Below are 18,362 nucleotides of genomic sequence, written 5' to 3'. Positions count from 1 at the left end.
ATTAATCATCCAAAAGTGGAATATAGAAGGTGATCCCTCAATATCTGCAGGGCATTACTTCCAGGACCCAAAAAGACACCAAAATCCATGGAAGTTCAAGTCCTTTATATAAATTGGTACAGCATTTGCATATAATCTATGCATGTCCTCCTGTAGACTTCAGATCCTCTACGGATTACTAATAACACACAACACAAAGCCAATACTAGGTAAATAGCTGCTACACTGTATTATTTAAGAAATGACAAGAAAATATATCTATACATGTTCAGTACAGATAAATTTTTAAAAATAGTTTTGATCCACAGTTGACTGAATCTGAGAACACAAACACAACAAATATGGTACCAGGAGATATGGGGGGCTGACTCAACTATTTCTTAAAAATTCATGATCCCTAAAATTATAATGTAATCATCCATTTTATCAAATCCATAAAAACTTTACTCTTTTGACAGAAACAAGAGCACAGACATTTTTACTTCTAAACTCAGGCCTTGAAACAAAATCTGCAAGGTCAGTAAAGGCAGTTGACTTTGAAATACTGGAGCATCTGATTTTCCATAAAGAGCTCAAACCACTTCTCCAGGAACCACGGCTGGCAACAGCACAAAAGGGAAAGATTCTGTCCCTGTGTGTGTGTGGTGGAGACAACTGGCCTGAGACTCCTGTTCATAATCTCAGTGGTGGACATCCGCAGCAGTGAGCTCCTTGTGAGTAAAAGCATCTTACAGATGATTCACATCTGTAAGTTGTTAATAAAGATGGTGCATCTGGAGGGAAGCAACAAGTTAAACAATGGCCCAACTAAAGCTTTTTAAATTACTGCATTTCAGACAAGTAGATCCTGGAAGAAAGTGAAATAAAGAATGGGATGTATTCATTCATTTGCCCAACATGCTTGCTTTCTCCTTTCTGGCCCTCATTTCTCTCAAAACAAGAAGCTATGTACAACTTTGAATGACTAAACCGTCACTTTCAAGTTTCAACTTCAATTTCTTTCTCCTCTTTCTTGCCTCTCTGCTGTGACTTGACCACATGATAAATAAATTTGAAAAGGTAATTATATGGAGGATAAAATTTTTTAAAAAAGAGCTTATTGCAAAACTGGTCACTGTTAAATACTTGTTCTTCTGAATATCAAATCACTAAGGATAGAAGAAGAGGCCATCTGCTGGTGGTAGTCTAATGACAGTATTCCATATCTGTTGAGTAGAGAAGCAGGAGAAATGACATGCTAAAGCACAAATTAGCAACAAGAGGAGTGTGACCACTCTGACTCTTCTTGACACTGGGAGTTTTCCAACAAAAGATAATGTCTAAATATTCAAAACCAAGAAGAAAAAAAGGAATCTCCAGCCAGTATTAATAATAAAAAAAAAAAGTAAAAAAATGTGAATGACAGCCGGGTGTGGTGGCACAGTCTTGTAATCCCAGCATTTGGGAGGCTGAGACAGGAGGATCACAGCTGGCAGACAGCCTCAGCTACTTAGTGAGGCCCTTCCCAACTCAGTGAGACGCTATTTCAAAATAAAGAATAAAAAATAGGGGCTGGGGAGTTGTGTAGCCCAGAGGTAGAATGCCCCTGGGTTCCATCCCCAGTACTGGGAAAAAATAAAGTGAATGACAATATAGAAATTTAAAAGACTTTGATTAGCAGGGTATGGTGGTGCACGCTTTTAAACCCAGTACCCAGGAGGCTAAGACAAGAGTGTCACAGGTTGCCGGACAGCCTCAGCAACTTAGTAAAATTCTGTTTCAATACAAAAATAAAATAGTGCTGGGGTATAGCTCATAGGAAGAATGCCCTGGAGGTAAATCCCTAGTACCACAAAAGGAAAAAGGAAGGAAGAAAAAAGTGATAATATGATTAGCACTGCATTCGGTGAACACTGGTTTCTGCTTTCATGTGGATCTGTCTGGGGAAGGACAGACACTATCGTACTCAGTGAATCTAATAACAGGTGAAAGGAAGTCTAATGGACCACTGGTACTGTAAGCTTATACCTCACCTAAATTACTTCCTGTTCTTCTAAATACATTTGATAATCATTCCTTCATTTTTCTCATAAAGCTGTAAGATTTGTTGTGAAACATAGGACTAATATCTACAGCCCTTTCAGCATACAATAAAACAAACAGAACATAAAGCAATAATAAAAATGCCAACAATTTTAAGAACCTGATACAGGTTATAAATTAAAGATAATCGTTCTCCCTCCCAATAATTTTGCCTGTTGTAGACTTAAATGTTTTCAGCATGGACTGTCTGCTAATTGTAACTCAAACTTACATGCAATCCTTAATTGTTCTTACAATTTTTAAAAAATGCTTTAAAAAATCCATTTGATCCAGTAGAGAAAAAGGGCAGGGGAAAAAAAAAAAAACAGGCAGGCTAGCAATTCTTTTGACTCTCCCACTTCTGTACATTGCAGTGCTAGGAGCTTGACATGAAATGGGACATGAGTGTTTTTCACTAGAGGGTTTTAACATACCATTACTTCATAATCAGGGCCCAGTAGGTTTTCCCATCTGGATTTCAGCTCACTTTCTGGAGTGTCTGGGACTCTTTCTGGACATAAAAAACAAAAATGTTGAAGCTACCGTGAGCCAAACACACTGAATTACTAAAATGCTTCAATAGCAGCACAGTTTCAGTAAGTAACAAGGGAATGAATAAAACGGAAAAGGCATCAACTTAAGTCTACTAGGTAAAGTAAATCGGAGGTTACTTCTTAGGCTAATGTAAAATGATAAGACCAGCTGTGACAAAATTATGAAGGGGCCTTTCTTGTTAAAGAATATCTTAAAGGCAGGAGGAAATGATGAGTTGTAAGTGAAATCTGAATTACATACAGTTTTGCATAAACATCCTATAGATTAAAAGTAAGATACATCTGGCTCTGCTTTATTTGTTAGAGCATACAAGGATTTAATTTAAATGTTGATCACTCCAAAGTAATACCATTCAACCTAGTGACTGGAAAAATAAAAACTCATCACAATATCTTTACAACCAACAAAGCATATTGACATAATACATCCAGGCTTTCACAGGGCAGATGAATATAAAGGCTTGTCTGGTTTAATTCAGAGTTGCATGAACATTAATATAAACTTTGGTTTTACACAGTTTTTTGTCAGTATTTGAAAATATATATGCATGAGCCATGTGTGGTGGCCCATCCCTGTAATCCCAGTACTTTAGAGGCTGAACCAGGATTGCAGGTTTGAGACCAGCCTCAGCAACTTAGCAAGACCCTGGTTCAAAATAAAATATAAAACTGGGTTGGAGATATAGCTCAAAGGTAGACTACTCTTTAGTTCAATCCCCAATAATAAAGACACACAGACACAGACAGACAGACAGACAGACAGACACACACACACACACACACACACACACACACACACACACACACACACAAACGTGATATATATACAAGAGCTGGGCATGGAGGCCCATGCCTGTAATCCCTGTACTTCAGAGGCTGAGACAGGAGGATTGTAGGTTCAAGGCCAGTCTCAGCAACTTAGTGTGACCCTGTTTCTAAATAAAAATTAAAATTAGGGCTCGGGTCTAACTCAGAAGTAGAATGACCCCTGGATCCAATCCCCAATATTCTCCTCCCAAAACAATATGATTTTGGGTACAATATTGTTGCATAGGCACAGTTATTTGAGAGAGCTAACACAGATTGTAAGTGTCTTGCCTGTTTTCCATATGGTCTTAGCCAGAAGCTCAGAGCATAGTTCATAGTTTGAGTAATTTCTAATGGATAAAATTAAAACTACTAAAACTGTAATTTCAACTTGCAAAGAATGAAAAACCTACCCATTTTTTCTTTAAATTAAGCTCTCAATTTTGTCATAAGATTGGGCAAGTTACAGAACACTTATCACAACTGGCATGACCATCTGCCTAGAGTAAAACGTAACCTGCAGCATCAGCCTTTTCAGTCTTCAGTAGACAGCTCAACTCAGGTGCATAATGTTTAATTGCATAATACAAATCATTAAGTGAAATAGGCTAACCTTGGAAATCAGAGTCTAAGACGAATGAACACTCAAGAACTTAAATTAATAGATTTACAAAATAACATCCGTAAAATAACTGTATAAACTGGCATGCTAAATTACTTTTAGGGGATAACTCATCAAAGATCCTATTAAGAAATATATATCAAATTCATTTAGAGCTGGGCGTGGTGGTGCACGGTTATAATCCCAGCATTTGGGAGGCTAAGACAGGAGGGTCGCAGTTTGTGGACAGCCTCAGCTACTTAGGCCTTTTGCAACTCAGTAAGACCCTGTTTCAAAATAATAAGAAATAGGGCTGGGGGTGTAGCTTGGAGGTAGAATCCCCCTGGGTTCCATCCCCAGTACCACACACACAAAAAAAATAGACAAAAAAAATTAGGCTCTGTGCATTTGTACATATGCCTGCTAACATTTTCTTATAGAAATATAAGAGTTCCTAAGAAATTCTTAAGAGTTCTGAAATCTTGCCTATAAATTTCTTCCAGGCTGCAGTTTCTTATCTGGTAAATGAATCTCAACACAATCTGCAATATATTGGCTGAATTCTAAGCTTAGCAACATGGGCGTGAGAGAGTTCACACACACTGACAATTCCATTGGCTCTATTTTTACCTTTCGTTATATAATAAAAACACGGTCCTGTATTTCAAAGCACCGCACAAAGACCTGCTAAGTGCCAAAGTAATTTACTTTCAGCAGCTCAATAAATCCTAGGCTACACAAAATGATCAAACAGATGAACAACATAACTATCTAAAACAATTATGCCAAAGGCGAAAAAGAAAACGAACTTCATAGCAGTTAGAAGACTCTTGACCTGAAATGGGATGTCTGCATGCACAAAAAAAAATGTAGTGAAGTTGATCCAAAGAGCATGGACAAAATATTTCTAAAACTATTTCTCAAGGCAGAATGTATTTCATTTTTACCTGACAGTTCACTGAAAACAATCTAAACTAAACTGAATTTAAATAGCAAAGATTAACTGTAATCTATTTGGGTCACAACCAAGAAGACAGGCTTTCAAATCATAGAAAACTTCTTGACCTAAGTTCCTGGTTAACTCCTTCCTTCAGGCTATTCTTTCCTGAGACAAGGCAAAGAAAAAAGACAAAACTAGAACACAGATGGTGTTAAGTAATCCAAGTAGTTTCATTTAGCTGGCAAATCTTTCCTGAGCACCTTTGTGTGGGAAATTGGGTAAGACTGTAACTAAACAAGTTTGTAGAACAGAGCCTAGTATAAGAGCCGAATAGCAAAGTATGAAGCCAAAAGAAAAAGTTGAAAGCAATTAAAAAGAAAATTAAGGCCAGATGTAGGGGTGCATGCTTGTAATTCCAGTACTTGAGAGGCTGAGACAGGAGGATCGTGATTCGTGAACAGCCTCAGCTATTTAGTGAAGCCCTGTGCAACTTAATGAGACACTATTTTAAAATAAAGAATAAAAAATAGGACTGAGGGTGTACCTCAAAGGTATAAAAAATGGGTTCAATCCCTAGTTCCGCAAAAAAAAAAAATTTGAAGAATATATAGCAGTGAAGCAATTTGATGCAACATATAAAAATATACACATTTAATTTTTATAGTGAAAAGAAAATGCTTAAGCCAGGCGTGGTGGCGCACGCTTGTAATCCCAGCATTTGGGAGGTTGGGACCGGAGGATCACGGTTCACAGACAGCCTCAGCTACTTAGTGAGGTCCTCTGCAACTCAGTGAGACCCGGTTTCAAAATAAAGAATAAAAAATAGGGCAGGGGCTATAGCTCGGAGGTAAAATGCCCCTAGGTTCCATCCCCAGACCCGCCAAAAAAAAAAAAAAAAAAAAAAAAAAAAAGAAAGAAAATGCTTCTATAAGTATACTGATAGCTATAATATAGATACATCAATGACAGTATATAAGCTAAAATGCAGCAATTAAAAATGCTAAAGACAAAATAAGATTGACATTACATGCTCATAAATATGCATTCAAAACTAGTATAATTAAACAAAGATTAAACAGGAATATGTTTGGGGCCCCCTACTACAAAGGTTAAAATTTAGATATTATGAATATCCATTTTTAATCTCCAAAATGCCTCTAAGATTACTCACGTTAATTACTATAAATCCAGAAAATGGATGGCAGATCAGAAAGTCTATATGCTCAGAAGTGAATGCTATGGGCTTACCCGACTGGTCCAAGGCTTGTGTGTTGTTCTGTTTTTGATTATCCAATTGTTCTCCAATTTCCTCTTCTTCAGCATCCAAGTTACTTTCTGTTTCCACTGCTCCAGTTAGAAAGATGGCTGGTGTTTTTGGTGGCTCTACAACAGTTCCTAAAACAAGAATTGCTGCCTTAAGTCACTAGTAGCTAAGGAGTATATTTAAGAAAGCATATATCATTCCTGTTCTCCCATTTACAACCTCATTAAGATCATCTCAGTAATTTCTATGATTTTTTAACCTAAAATGTCATGCTAATCACTTCCAAAAATAAACATGTGAATAGTATTGAAGAAATAAGGATTGATGTATGAAAGAAAAAACTAAGTTACAGTCCATGACAAAGCAAGGGTAGATCCTCTTCATAAAACTCAACACAAGGTAAAAATGCCAAAGGTTTTATGCTCCTGCTCTTGTGGTGGATAAAAAACAGACACGTAGAATAAGCTGGACCAACTGCTCTGGGCAATTAATTCAGCCATAATACCATCATCACTGGTTCAACAAATAAGATTATATGCATAATCCTAACTGGAAGAGAGCTGGAGAGAATTTACCTAGGTGCAAAAGAGTGAAGGGTCCCTTCACTCAGTTGAGCTAAGTAAAGAAATAGGAATGATACAAAGTTATCATGAAGTCACTGTGTATCTTTTCAACATAAGTCATTTTAGGTTATTTTTAAGTAACTATATTTTACAAAGTATTCTTATTAAAAGCATTTAAACTGAGTCTCACTGTGACTAGCTCAAAGGAAACATGTAAAAGAACAAATTAAATAACACTACAAAGCAATAATGAGATTTAGAATGTAACATGCTAGTGATAAATGGCTTCATCCATTCAAAAAGTCTATGCCATGAAAGTAAAAGTGAAGAACTAAGAAATCAAGAAGAAGGGGAACTAGCCGGGCGTGGTGGCGCATGCTTGTAATCCCTGCACTTGAGAGGCTGAGACAGGAGGACCACACAGGTTCAAAGCAAGCCACAAATACTTAGTGAGGTCCCAGCAACTTAGTGAGACTGTTTCCAAATAAAGTATAAAATAGGTCTGGGAGCAAAGCCCAGAGGTAGAAAGGCCCCTGGGTTCCACCCGCAGTACCACAAAAAAAAGGGGGGGGGGGGGCTCACAAGTGTTGTGTGCATGAATATCCTAGCCACTGTGAACTACATAATCATAATGATGCGAGGTGACAGTGACCAATAGAAGGAGGGGGAGGAGGAGGAGGAGGAGGAGGAGGAGGAGGAGGAGGAGGAGGAGGAGGAGGAGGAGAAAGAGGACGAGCCCGGCATGATGGCGCACGCTTGTAATCAGAGTACTTGGGAGGCTGAGACAGGAAGAGCTCAGGTTCACGGCCAGCCTCAGCTACTTAGTGAGGCCCTCTGCAACTTAGTGAGACTGTGTTTCAAATTAAAGAATAAAAAATAGGGCTGGGGGTGTAGCTCAGAGGTAGAATGTCCTTGGGTTCAGTCCCCAGTTCTGAAAAAAAAGAAAAGAAAAAAAGACCCAACAAACACAACAAATGCAATTTATTGTATGGTTGGGCACTGACTGGGAAGGTTTTTTTTTTGTTGTTGTTTTGTTTTTTTTGTAGGAGGGGGTTAGAAAGAAGTGGAAAGAGAAGTTGGAAAATCTTAAAAATCTTAAGTATATACTGAGTATTTGATAAGAGAAATTGCTATTAATTTTCTTTGGTGTGATAATGATATCATATCCTTATTTTTTTAATAAGATACAGACTGCCTACAACTTCTGAAATGGTTCAGGTAAAAAGAAAAATAGATGAAGAAATATGGCAAAATGGTAATTATTGGACCTAAATGATGGGTTGGTTCATGGCTGTTTATTATGTTAATTTTCATTTTTCTGAAAGCTTAAATTTTTCATATTTATTTATTTATTTATTTATTTAATTTTTGGTGCTACTACAGGTAGAACCCAGTGGCTTCCTATCTCCGGGCTATACTCCCAGACCTATTTTATATTTTATTGGAAACAGGGTCTCACCAAGTTGCTGGGAGCCTCACTCAGTAGCTGAGGCTGGCTTCAAACCTGTGTGATCCTCCTGTCTCAGCCTCCCAAGTGCGAGGATTACAAGCGTGCACCACCACGCCCGGCTGAAAGCTTAAAATTTTTAACAACAAAAAGTTAAGCCACCTATAATACCTGTAATTAGAAGGCTGAGACAAGAACATTACAGGTTAAGGCCAGCCTCGGCAACTTAGCAAGATTCTTTTTCAAAAATAAAATAACAAGCCTGGCATGGTGATACCTGCTTATAATCTCAATACTTGGGAGGCTGAGAGAAGAGGATCACAGGTTCAAAGCCAGGCTCAGCAACTTAGCAAGGCTCTCAACAACCTAGTGAGACACTGTTTCCAAATAAGGAATAAAATTAGGCTGGAAGTGTAGGTCAGAAGTAGAATGTCTCTGGGTTCAATCCCCAGTACTAAAATAAAATAAATAAAATAACAAAAAGAACTAGGGGTGTTGCTCAAAAGTAGAATGCCTCTGAGTTTAATCACCAATACCAAAACAAAACAAAAAGTTAAAAGATATAACCAGTTTAAAGTTACTATGTTCTTAACACAAGACTTTAAACCACCCACAATACTTTTATAGATTAATATGTTAGTATCCATAATATACAGCCTACTGCTAGACTCAGAAAGAGCAAAAATTCATAGCAGCACTATCCACAATAATCAAGTGGTGAAACAACTGAAGTCTACCTTTAGGGTAAATACATGAAAAACTGTGGTATATACAAACAGTGGAACTTTAGTCAGTCTTTTGAAACAGGGTCTCGTCGAGTTGTGGAGGGCCTCACAAAGTTCTTGAGCCTGGCAGCAAACATGCAATCCTCCTGTCTCCGCCTCCCTAGTACCAGGATTACAAGCATGCACCACCATATCCTGCTTACCACAATTTTAAAAATCAACCTAATAGTACACCTGGGAAAAACAATTATACACGACCAGAACTGACAGTATAAAGCAGGGTAAGTACATAATATAGAAAAAGGAATACAAGTACACATACACAAGGAAGGGGAGGTAGTGGGGGGCTCCCATGGGCCTCCAAGCTACACCCCCAGCCCTATTTTTTATTTTCATTTTGAACAGAGTCTTAGTAGGTTAATTAGTGTTTTACTACTTGCAGAGGCTGTCTTGAAACCTGCAATCCTCCTGACTCAGCCTCCCAAGTAATGGGATTGCAGGCATGGGCCGCCAAGCCTGGCTGACTAGTAAGAATTTAGAGGGGAAAAAAGATGGTAAGCCAAGTGTGGTGGGGCACCCCTATAATTCCAGTCACTCCAGAAACTGAGTCAGGAGGATAGAAAGTTTGGTGCCAGCCCAGGCAACTTATGTTTGAAAACAATGAAGCCGAGTATGGTGGCACATGCTTATAATCCCAGCAATTGGGAGGCTGAGACAGGAGGATGGCAGGTTTGAGGACAGACTCAACAAAGAATGACACTCTCAACAACCTAGTGAGACCCAGTTTCAAAATAAAGATAAAATGGGGCTAGGGGAGTGACTTTTATAACTTGGCTATTTTTCTAAGCCTGGCCTGCATGGGGCACGAGTGAGCGTGGCAGTCATTACCTCTGTCAGAAGGCCATTCACGTGGTGAAGTAGATGAGGATGTCTTCCTGCGAACTACTGTCAGGTGTACAACCTGTCCTGCATTGCGCAATACTTCAACAACATCCTGGTTGGCAAACCCCTGAATATTCACACCATCCACCTAAATCATTAAGCAGAGGTTTCAAGTTAGCTACCGCTTTTAATTCATTTTATCCTCCAAATAATTTCTATTAGACCTTATTAATGCACTTTTGAATAAAGATGCAAAACAAAGTAGTAAAACCTGCTGATAAACTTACCACACAAACTAAAAAATTCAAATTTATACTCCTAGTCACACATTTTTAACTAACAGCCTGAGAGAGGCAAAGGGTTTTGATCTCTGATGCCACTCAAAATTCAAAATGTGCCAGGCGTGGTGGCGCACACTTGTAATCCCCACGCTTGGGAGGCAGAGACAGGAGGATCTCGCAGGTTCAAAGCCAACCGCGCTGGCTTACGAGACCCTGTTTCCAAATAAAATATAAAATAGATCTGGGAGTGTAGCCCGGAGGTAGAAGGGTTCCATCCCCAGTACCACCCAAAAAAAAAAAAAAAAAAAATCAAAATGCCATAAATGATGGTCAACTGTTATACAAAGCTGTCAAATGTATTAATAAAATCTGTTATTATCAAAATTGAATAGGTCATCAAAGTCTTTATCCCATAATGTATCACTATGGGATATTTTCCAAAGAAACATAATGATCCCCTTCCATTAGATTTTCTAGTGTTATGAGAATGTATGTGTAGAAAAGGAATTCTTTTTTTTTTTCTTTTTCTTTTTGTAGGTGTGGAGATGGAACCCAGGGGCATTCCACCTCCAAGCTAACCCCCAGCCCTTTATTTTATTCTTTATTTTGAAACAGAGTCTCACTAAGTTGCAAAGGGCCTCACTAGGTAGCTGAGGCTGTCCACGAAACTATGATCCTCTGGTCTCAGCCTCCTGAATGCTGGGATTACAAGCATGCGCAACCACGCCAGGCTAGGAAAGGTATTCTTAATCTAAGATGAGCCCAATTCCACAATGCTGATGTCCTTCAGGACCAAACCATTACTTTTAACTTGGCTCCTAAGTATTTTCTCAAAGCATGCACTGTTCTTGCTGGCCTATAGACCCTGATAATCATCAAACAATTCCTAAGCCCATAAATGTAAAAGCCCAGAGTAATGAAAGATACTTCCTTAACTAGAAGGATAAAAATTCCAACCATACCACCCAACATTTGTTATTATGTAAAGCACTGTCTGTGTTTATACATGTGCAGACACTAAGCTAATTTAATATCTACTAAATGGGAGAAATATCAGTTTTAACAAGTAAAAGGCTATATTCTCAAATATTTTAATTTTTCAATTTGGGGTATAATCAAAATTATTGTTAGTAGAAAAACTTTCACAAAAAGATGAAAAGAGCTGGTTAATGGCCCATTAACTGAATATAAAATGGGTGAGTTTAAAGAATGCAGAGCTAGCCGGGACGTGGTGGCGCATGCTTGGCTTGTAATCCCAGCATTTAGGAGGCTGAGAAGGGAGGATGGCAGTTTGCAGACAGCCTCAGCGAGTGAGGCCCTTTGCAACTTAGTGAGAGCCTGTTTCAAAATAAAAAATAAGCCTGGCGTGGTGGCGTACACTTGTAATCTCCGGCGCTTGGGAGGCTGAGACAGGAGGATCTCGCAGGTTTGAAGCCAGCCTCGGCTGGTTTAAGAATTCCTGTTTCCAAATTAAAAAAAACTATAAAATAGGTCTGGATGTATAGCCCAGAGGTAGAAGGCCCTGGGTTCCACCCCCAGTACCACCAAAAAATAAATAAATAAATAAATAAATAAATAAATAAATAAATAAATGAATGAATAAATACATACTACATACATACATACATACATACATACATACATACATACATACAGAATTAAAAAAAATAAAGCTGGGGTGTAGTTCAGAGGTGGAATGCCCCTGGGTTCCATCTCCAATACTGCAAAAAATAAAAATAAAAAAATAAAAATAAAGAATGCACAGCTACTCAAAAAGTGTTTTCTAAAAAAATGCTAGAATATCTTTCAAACATAATTCTGTGTGTGTGTGTGTATGCGCGCATGTGTATGACTTTTTCTTTTCTTTTTTTTTTTGTGTGTGTATGACTTTTTCCTCCCTACCAATATGGTAGTGAATTGTTTCTTCGTTAGCTGAGGGGAAAAAGCAAATTAGGGACCATAAGAGGCCAAATTAATAAAATTTCCCTATACTAGTAAACTGTTTTTCAAAACCTCATTGAACTATATTAAGCCATTCTTATCTCATCCATATGATATAGAGATCAATCATTTTTATTTTTTCAACTTGATTCAAATCTAGAAAAGAGTGCAAGATACTTACAGCAACGATTTTGTCATTCACTTGAATTTGGCCATTGTGGAACGCAGCGCTGCCAGGTATTATACTCTTCACAAAAATCCCTGAAGCTTCCCCTGAAGGTGCATAGACATATGGAAAAAGGAAGAAAACTTTAATTAGGCCTTGATTGCAAAATTCATATCAAGAGGTTAATTAGCTTGAGAGGCTGACTGGAGGGTTGATAAATACTATTTTGAACACAAGCAGAGAAATTGATGGATTATTTCAAACTGTCACCATTACAAGTGACCCGAATTCAAAATGATGTGACTGATGACTACTCTTCTGGAAAAATAATCAGTAATGGAACCTTGATGAAATACGCCTCAATCTAAGCTGGAACTGGGGACGGCTCTGGCTAACTCCTGGTCCAGCGCCACTCTCACTGCTGGCTTGGCGTAGCCCTCATCATTTTTCACCAGCTCTATGACAAGAGTCCCCTAACACGCCTTCCTGCCTGCATTTAGTCCACTGTTCATGTAGGGAATGCAAATACAAGGGGGAGGAGAAAAACACTAGAATGGGCTCAGCAACATAGAGTAATTCTTTTTTTTGTTGTTTGTTTTTTTTTGGTGGTACTGGGGTTCCTGGAAGCCCTTCTACCTCCGGGCTACACTCCCAGACCTATTTTTACATTTTTATTTGGAAACAGGGTCTCCTAAGCCAGCTCGTGCGATTGGCTTCGAACCTGCGCGATCCTCCTGTCTCTGCCTCCCAAGCACGGGGATTACAAGCGTGTGCCACCACGCCCGGCTTAGAGTAATTCTTAACTATTAAAAAAAAAAAAAAAAAAAAAAAAAAAAAACATGCTTTCCTATGGTAAGGACTAGAAGGGAAACTGGATAGATTTATATTTATATTTGTTAATTTGAAATGAACTCAAAACATTGACTGTTGGATTTGAAAGGAAATCAAAACATTGTTAAGGAAAAATACACATCCATGGATTTCTGTTTCCTACATAATATAAATTTCATGGAATCATACTTGAGGCCTTCTATAATCTGAGAAGATAGGCTTATTTCTCGGTGTCATCTTCTACTAATCTCCCTTCGACAAAAGCACAGGCACATCACTCTGAAACCACCAAAATCTAGTATGTCCATTTTATACTTTCCTTCATTTAATTCTTCTTCCTGTCAACACAATCGCTTCCATTAAAATCTTCTTTTTAACCCTTAGCTCAAGTATCTTCTTTGTGAATCCTGACAAATTGAATCTTGATCTGGCATACCATGACAGATTGCTTATATCTCTGCTAAAACACTCATCTCAGTTATCCTTAAATATTTAAAACACTTTTACACATCTCCCTGAATAGACTTTTTTTGTTTTTGAGACACAGTCTCACTATGTTGCTCAGCCTAGCCTCTAACTTCGGGCTCAAATGGTCCTCCCACTTCAGCCAGGAGCAGGCTGCTATTCAGTCCCCAGAACCACACAATTTCTATCAGTCATTCAACTTTTATTTAAGAACTAAACCATCAGCTTAGGAGCTAAGGTTTGAGTTCCTTAACCAGATTTACCCTATTAACAACTACTCAATATGAGTTTTTGCTACATTATTATAAAATCCATACTTAGCACTTTTGAACTTATTTAAATTCTGAACCTAAAAAAGGTATCACTTAGAAGAATCTGAAGGTTCGAAAAAAAGGTATTTCATTAGGCTAAAATAGCACAAGGTGGTCTGACATGAATTTAGCTGAGGACTTTGAATACATTAGCACTCTTAATCTTTCCACCTGCTGTAAGTATGCGAGATAATAATTTTTTTAAAAAAGTAAAACACTAATCTTGTCTTTTTTTTCATAAAAACTGAAACATTTCATAACTGAATTTTCACATAACTAGCAAATATTCAATGAAAGATTCTTTTTCTTTAACCTGATAATAATAATAATTATTATTATTATTATTATTTATTTATTTGATGATACTGGGGTTCCTGGAAGCCCTTCTACCTCTGGGCTACACTCCCAGACCTATTTTTTTATATTTTTATTTGGAAACAAGGTCTATTAAGCCAACATGGATGGCTTTGAACCTGTGCGATCCTCCTGTCTCTGCCTCCCAAGCGCGGGGATTACAAGTGTGTGCCACCACACCCAGCAACCTGATAATTATTTTATAATAAAAACAAAAACTCAATAAAAGTTACCAAAGCCAACTTTACAGGTAAGCGATGAAGGAATTTTATTCAGAGATACTTGAGCCATGTATTTATTTTCAAAATATAATTCTTTTATATGAAAGAAAAATAATTCTAATGAAACACTTGTCTTATCTCTTAGTGATTAAACACAACAATAATACTTTTCACAATATGAAATATATGTAGTACTAAATTATAACAGATATATCAAACTGTTAGCAACTATAATATTTTAAATATACTTTAGAAACAAAAAGAGATACAATTCAAATGTTAGATACTGAATTGGACAATTAAGTTCTCTTGTTAATGACCATCAAGCCAGCTATTAAACTACTGAGATAAAAAAGTGATTCACTGATCACTGAAAAGTAACTGGCTTCTGTTATAGATTCATAGTTTTATTGTTCAAGGTTTAAATTAAAATCTGCAGGTACTTAATTTTACTGTCTAAAAACCTTAACATCCTTCACAATTATTTCCAAATATAAAATTGAAATAATTTACCTGTATGAGATGTTCCAACATAGCCAACAATTCTAATCCCTAGGCTCTGTCCATCTTTCTTAATGAGTTCAACATTGTAAGTTTCATAAAGAGAAGAATTATCCTAAAAGGAAGTAATAAACTTAATTATACACGTTCAGTTACATATCTGTGTACAAACAGTCAATTTGTGGAAGATCTGGTAAGTTTTTTTTTAGGTGATAAGCAGAATTTTAAGATGGTTCTCATGACCTTCAACCCCTAGAACTACTCCCATGTTGATGCCACCCACCTGGCAAAAGGAAGTGCACACCCAGTCTAATCACAGGAGTGCTTTATAAGCAGAGTGTTCTCTAGCTGGGTGCAGAAAGAGATGTGAAAAAGATCTGAAACATAAGGAGCTAACTTGGGTTGGAAGAAGGGTCATATAAGAAGCAATGGGGCTGCTAGGCCTAAAGAGATGAAAGCTACACTTGCTGGCAGTGAGGAAAGAAAGAGGGGCCTCAGTCCTACAGCTGTAAGAAGCCCTATTCTACCAACAATGTGCATGAGCTTAGAAGTGAATTGTTCCCAGGGTGCCCAGAAGAGATTCTGCTGGACAACTCCTAGCTTTTGGTCTTAAAAGAATCTAGGCAGCCGGGTATGGTGGCGCACGCTTGTAATTCCCTTGCTTGGGAGGCGGAGACAGGAGGATCGCACAGGTTCGAAGTAGCTACGCTGGCTTAAGAGACCCTGTTTCCAAATAAAAATATAAAATAGGTCTGGGAGTGTAGCCCGGAAGTAGAAGGGCTTCCAGGAACACCAGTATCACACAAAAAAAAAAAAAAGAAGAAGAAGAAGAAGAAGAAGAATCTAGGCAGAGAGCCCAGCCAAGCCCACTTTGAACACTGACTGTCAAAACTGAGAACTAACAAAGGGTATTGTATTAAGCTGCTAAATATATACTAATTTTTATACAAGAGAAAATTAACATAGCCCTTTAGAAAAACCTCATGCTATAGAAGAACCAAAAGCATAAAAACTTTAAATATAAAAGGTAAGCTAATTATTGTAACTAATATTAAAAATATGACCCTAAACTTATTTTTAATAGTTTTAAATTTTTACATAAAGGAATAAAGTATCTAAACACTTAACATTTTGATTCCCATTCAAAACAGTAACATCAGAAAGTAAATTATGAAGTAGAGATTAACTTGGCTGGCATGTGTGAGGTCCTGGGTTTGATCCCCAGCACCACAAAAAAAAAAGGAAATAACTGCCTTGATCAAGTTTCCACTTATCATAGTTTCACTGGTCCTTCAGCAAAGTAGAAGGCTTCAGGGAGGTAGAGTAATGGAGGGAATAAAAAAGCTCTAGTAACTCAGACTAAAAACTTTCACTTGCCAGCCGTAGTGGCGCACGCTTGTAATCCCAGCATTCGGGAGGCTGAGACAGGAGGATCGCGGTTCACAGACAGCCTCAGCCACTTAGTGAGGCCCTTTGCAATCAGTAAGACCCTATTCCAAAATAAAAAATAAAAAAAGGGCTGGAGTGTAGCTCAGAGGTAGAATGCTCCTGAGTTTCATCTCCAGTACTGCAAAAGAAAAAAACAAAAACATAAATCTTTCACTCATGGTTCCAAGTAGGAAAAGGCGAAGGGTACCCAGAGGTGAAGCCTCAGATGTTGCTGACAGTGGCCTTGCACCCTGGCCACAGTCACTGCTCTTTTCTTTCCTCTTCCTCTTGGACCCTCTTTTTTAAAGCTATTTCTTTAGGTTTGCCTTCTTGTGTTTGCATTCAGAGTCTGTGAGATACATAGTGGGGAAAGCCTAGAGTGGGCCATAAAGGTATGAATTCAGATTCAGCTTTTGCAACTTTCTTCACTATAGGCCGTTAACAAGTTGTTTGACTTTAGTTTCTTTGCCTATTATATGATAAGTACTGACAAGTACACAGAGGATTTCATTACCAAACAATATTATCTTTAGTAATAGTTCTCATACTTCAACCAGTATTTCTGTTTTTCTCTCTACCACCCGGATTTCTCCTCACCAACCTAATGAAATATACAAGACAAGGACTATTATTTTCCAAATTATAAATCAGGAGCAGAGGCTCAGGGAAGTAAAATGGCTTAACCTTGAGAAACGGCAAAAAACAAAGCCAAGTATGTGTAGTTGCCTTCAAACTGAGTTGTCCTCTTCTTCACCAGTATGCATTGGGGAGTTCCTCACACCAGTGTGTGCAGAGAGTTGAAGGACTTTCTCATCTTGCATCTATCATACCCAGTGTTTGATTTAAGAAGGAAGGAAGGATCTGTGCGCTTACAGAAGTGGGGATCCTGTTGGTCACAGCAGGCAGGGCCACAGGTAAGGCTGCAGGGGTGGGAGGCGTACTGGAAACTTCCCCGATCGGGTCTCTCGCCACCAACATCCTGACCGAGTTCCCACAGTTCCTTAGCACCTGGGCAACTTGCTCACTGGTCATTCCCTGCACATTTGTGCCTCCGATCTTCAAGATGTGGTCCCCTGTCTGGAGTCTTCCATCCTTTAATCCAGGAAAACAAAATGATTAGAGAAATCAATGAGTTTTACTTCGCTCAATTAGCAACAATCTGATAACAATTTATCAGATTTTCACCTCTGACAAAATGACTGACACCACCACCTAAATGCTGAATGAAATATAACACTTGCAATGAATGGCTGAGTGGGCAAAAGACCAAAGGAATTTCTTGTAGAACGCAAAACAGAAGGGCTCAAATTGAGAATGGTAGCCAGAATTCGGAAGTGTACATTTGCTTGAGGGTATCAATTCACCTACTGGCCTAGAGCCAGAACACTCGTGGCCTCGTGGCCTCTTACGCAAGGATGATACTGGTATGATATGATATGGATGATAAGGATGATATGATACTGGGCCTCAAGAAGGGAAGGGATCAGAAGAGACGCCTCCGACAGAGAGCCAGGAACGAGAAAGGCCACTGCGCTAGGCAGCATTTCTCCTGACAGAAGACGTGTCTGGCTAGAAGACAATGAGGAAAGAAAAAAGCAGTGAAAGAAATGGGCAAGTTAACACGGGGCAGACAGGAAGGTACTTTCTCTGTGTGGCTCGGAAAGGAAGTCACTGGAGGTGTGGAACAGAGAAGTGACAGTATGTGGCTCAATTCTTATAAGACTGCTCAAGTTTCTCTGCTTAAGATAGACTATAGGAGAGGAAACAATCAAAGCAGAGATACCAGTTTGGGAGTCTTAGCAAAAATATGAAAACAGCTTGGACAAGGTTAGCAGTTGGGGAGATGAAAAGGCAGGTTCTAGGTGTATGTTTAATGAACCATCAACAGAATCTGCTGTTCACTTCTCTATGGGGTTTGAGAGGACAAAAAAAAGGGAATCAAAACCACAAGAATTCAGCCTTGGCAACTGGAAAAGATGGAGTTGGCATGAACTGAGATAAAGGAGACTCCAAGGAAAA

At 38.4% G+C, this 18,362-nt stretch overlaps 1 protein-coding gene across 3 annotated transcripts in view; it reads right to left on the bottom strand.

Moving 5' to 3' along the window:
• The window catches only part of PATJ (PATJ crumbs cell polarity complex component), a gene marked incomplete at both ends in the record, with an annotated part of 372,146 nt that overhangs the window by 322,293 nt on the left and 31,491 nt on the right, over nucleotides 1–18,362 (bottom strand). For all 3 annotated transcript variants that reach the window (XM_080692386.1, XM_080692387.1, XM_080692385.1), the window contains 6 exons: nucleotides 2,496–2,572; nucleotides 6,212–6,358; nucleotides 9,851–9,992; nucleotides 12,248–12,339; nucleotides 14,928–15,030; nucleotides 17,217–17,435. In XM_080692386.1, the coding sequence (XP_080548512.1) occupies nucleotides 2,496–2,572; nucleotides 6,212–6,358; nucleotides 9,851–9,992; nucleotides 12,248–12,339; nucleotides 14,928–15,030; nucleotides 17,217–17,435 (780 nt within the window). The remainder of the gene's footprint in view (nucleotides 1–2,495; nucleotides 2,573–6,211; nucleotides 6,359–9,850; nucleotides 9,993–12,247; nucleotides 12,340–14,927; nucleotides 15,031–17,216; nucleotides 17,436–18,362) is intronic.

Source organism: Muscardinus avellanarius (assembly GCF_963383645.1).
Source record: "Muscardinus avellanarius genome assembly, chromosome: 3".
Taxonomy (NCBI): Eukaryota; Metazoa; Chordata; class Mammalia; order Rodentia; family Gliridae; genus Muscardinus; species Muscardinus avellanarius.
This window is presented reverse-complemented; position numbering and strand designations above follow the sequence as displayed.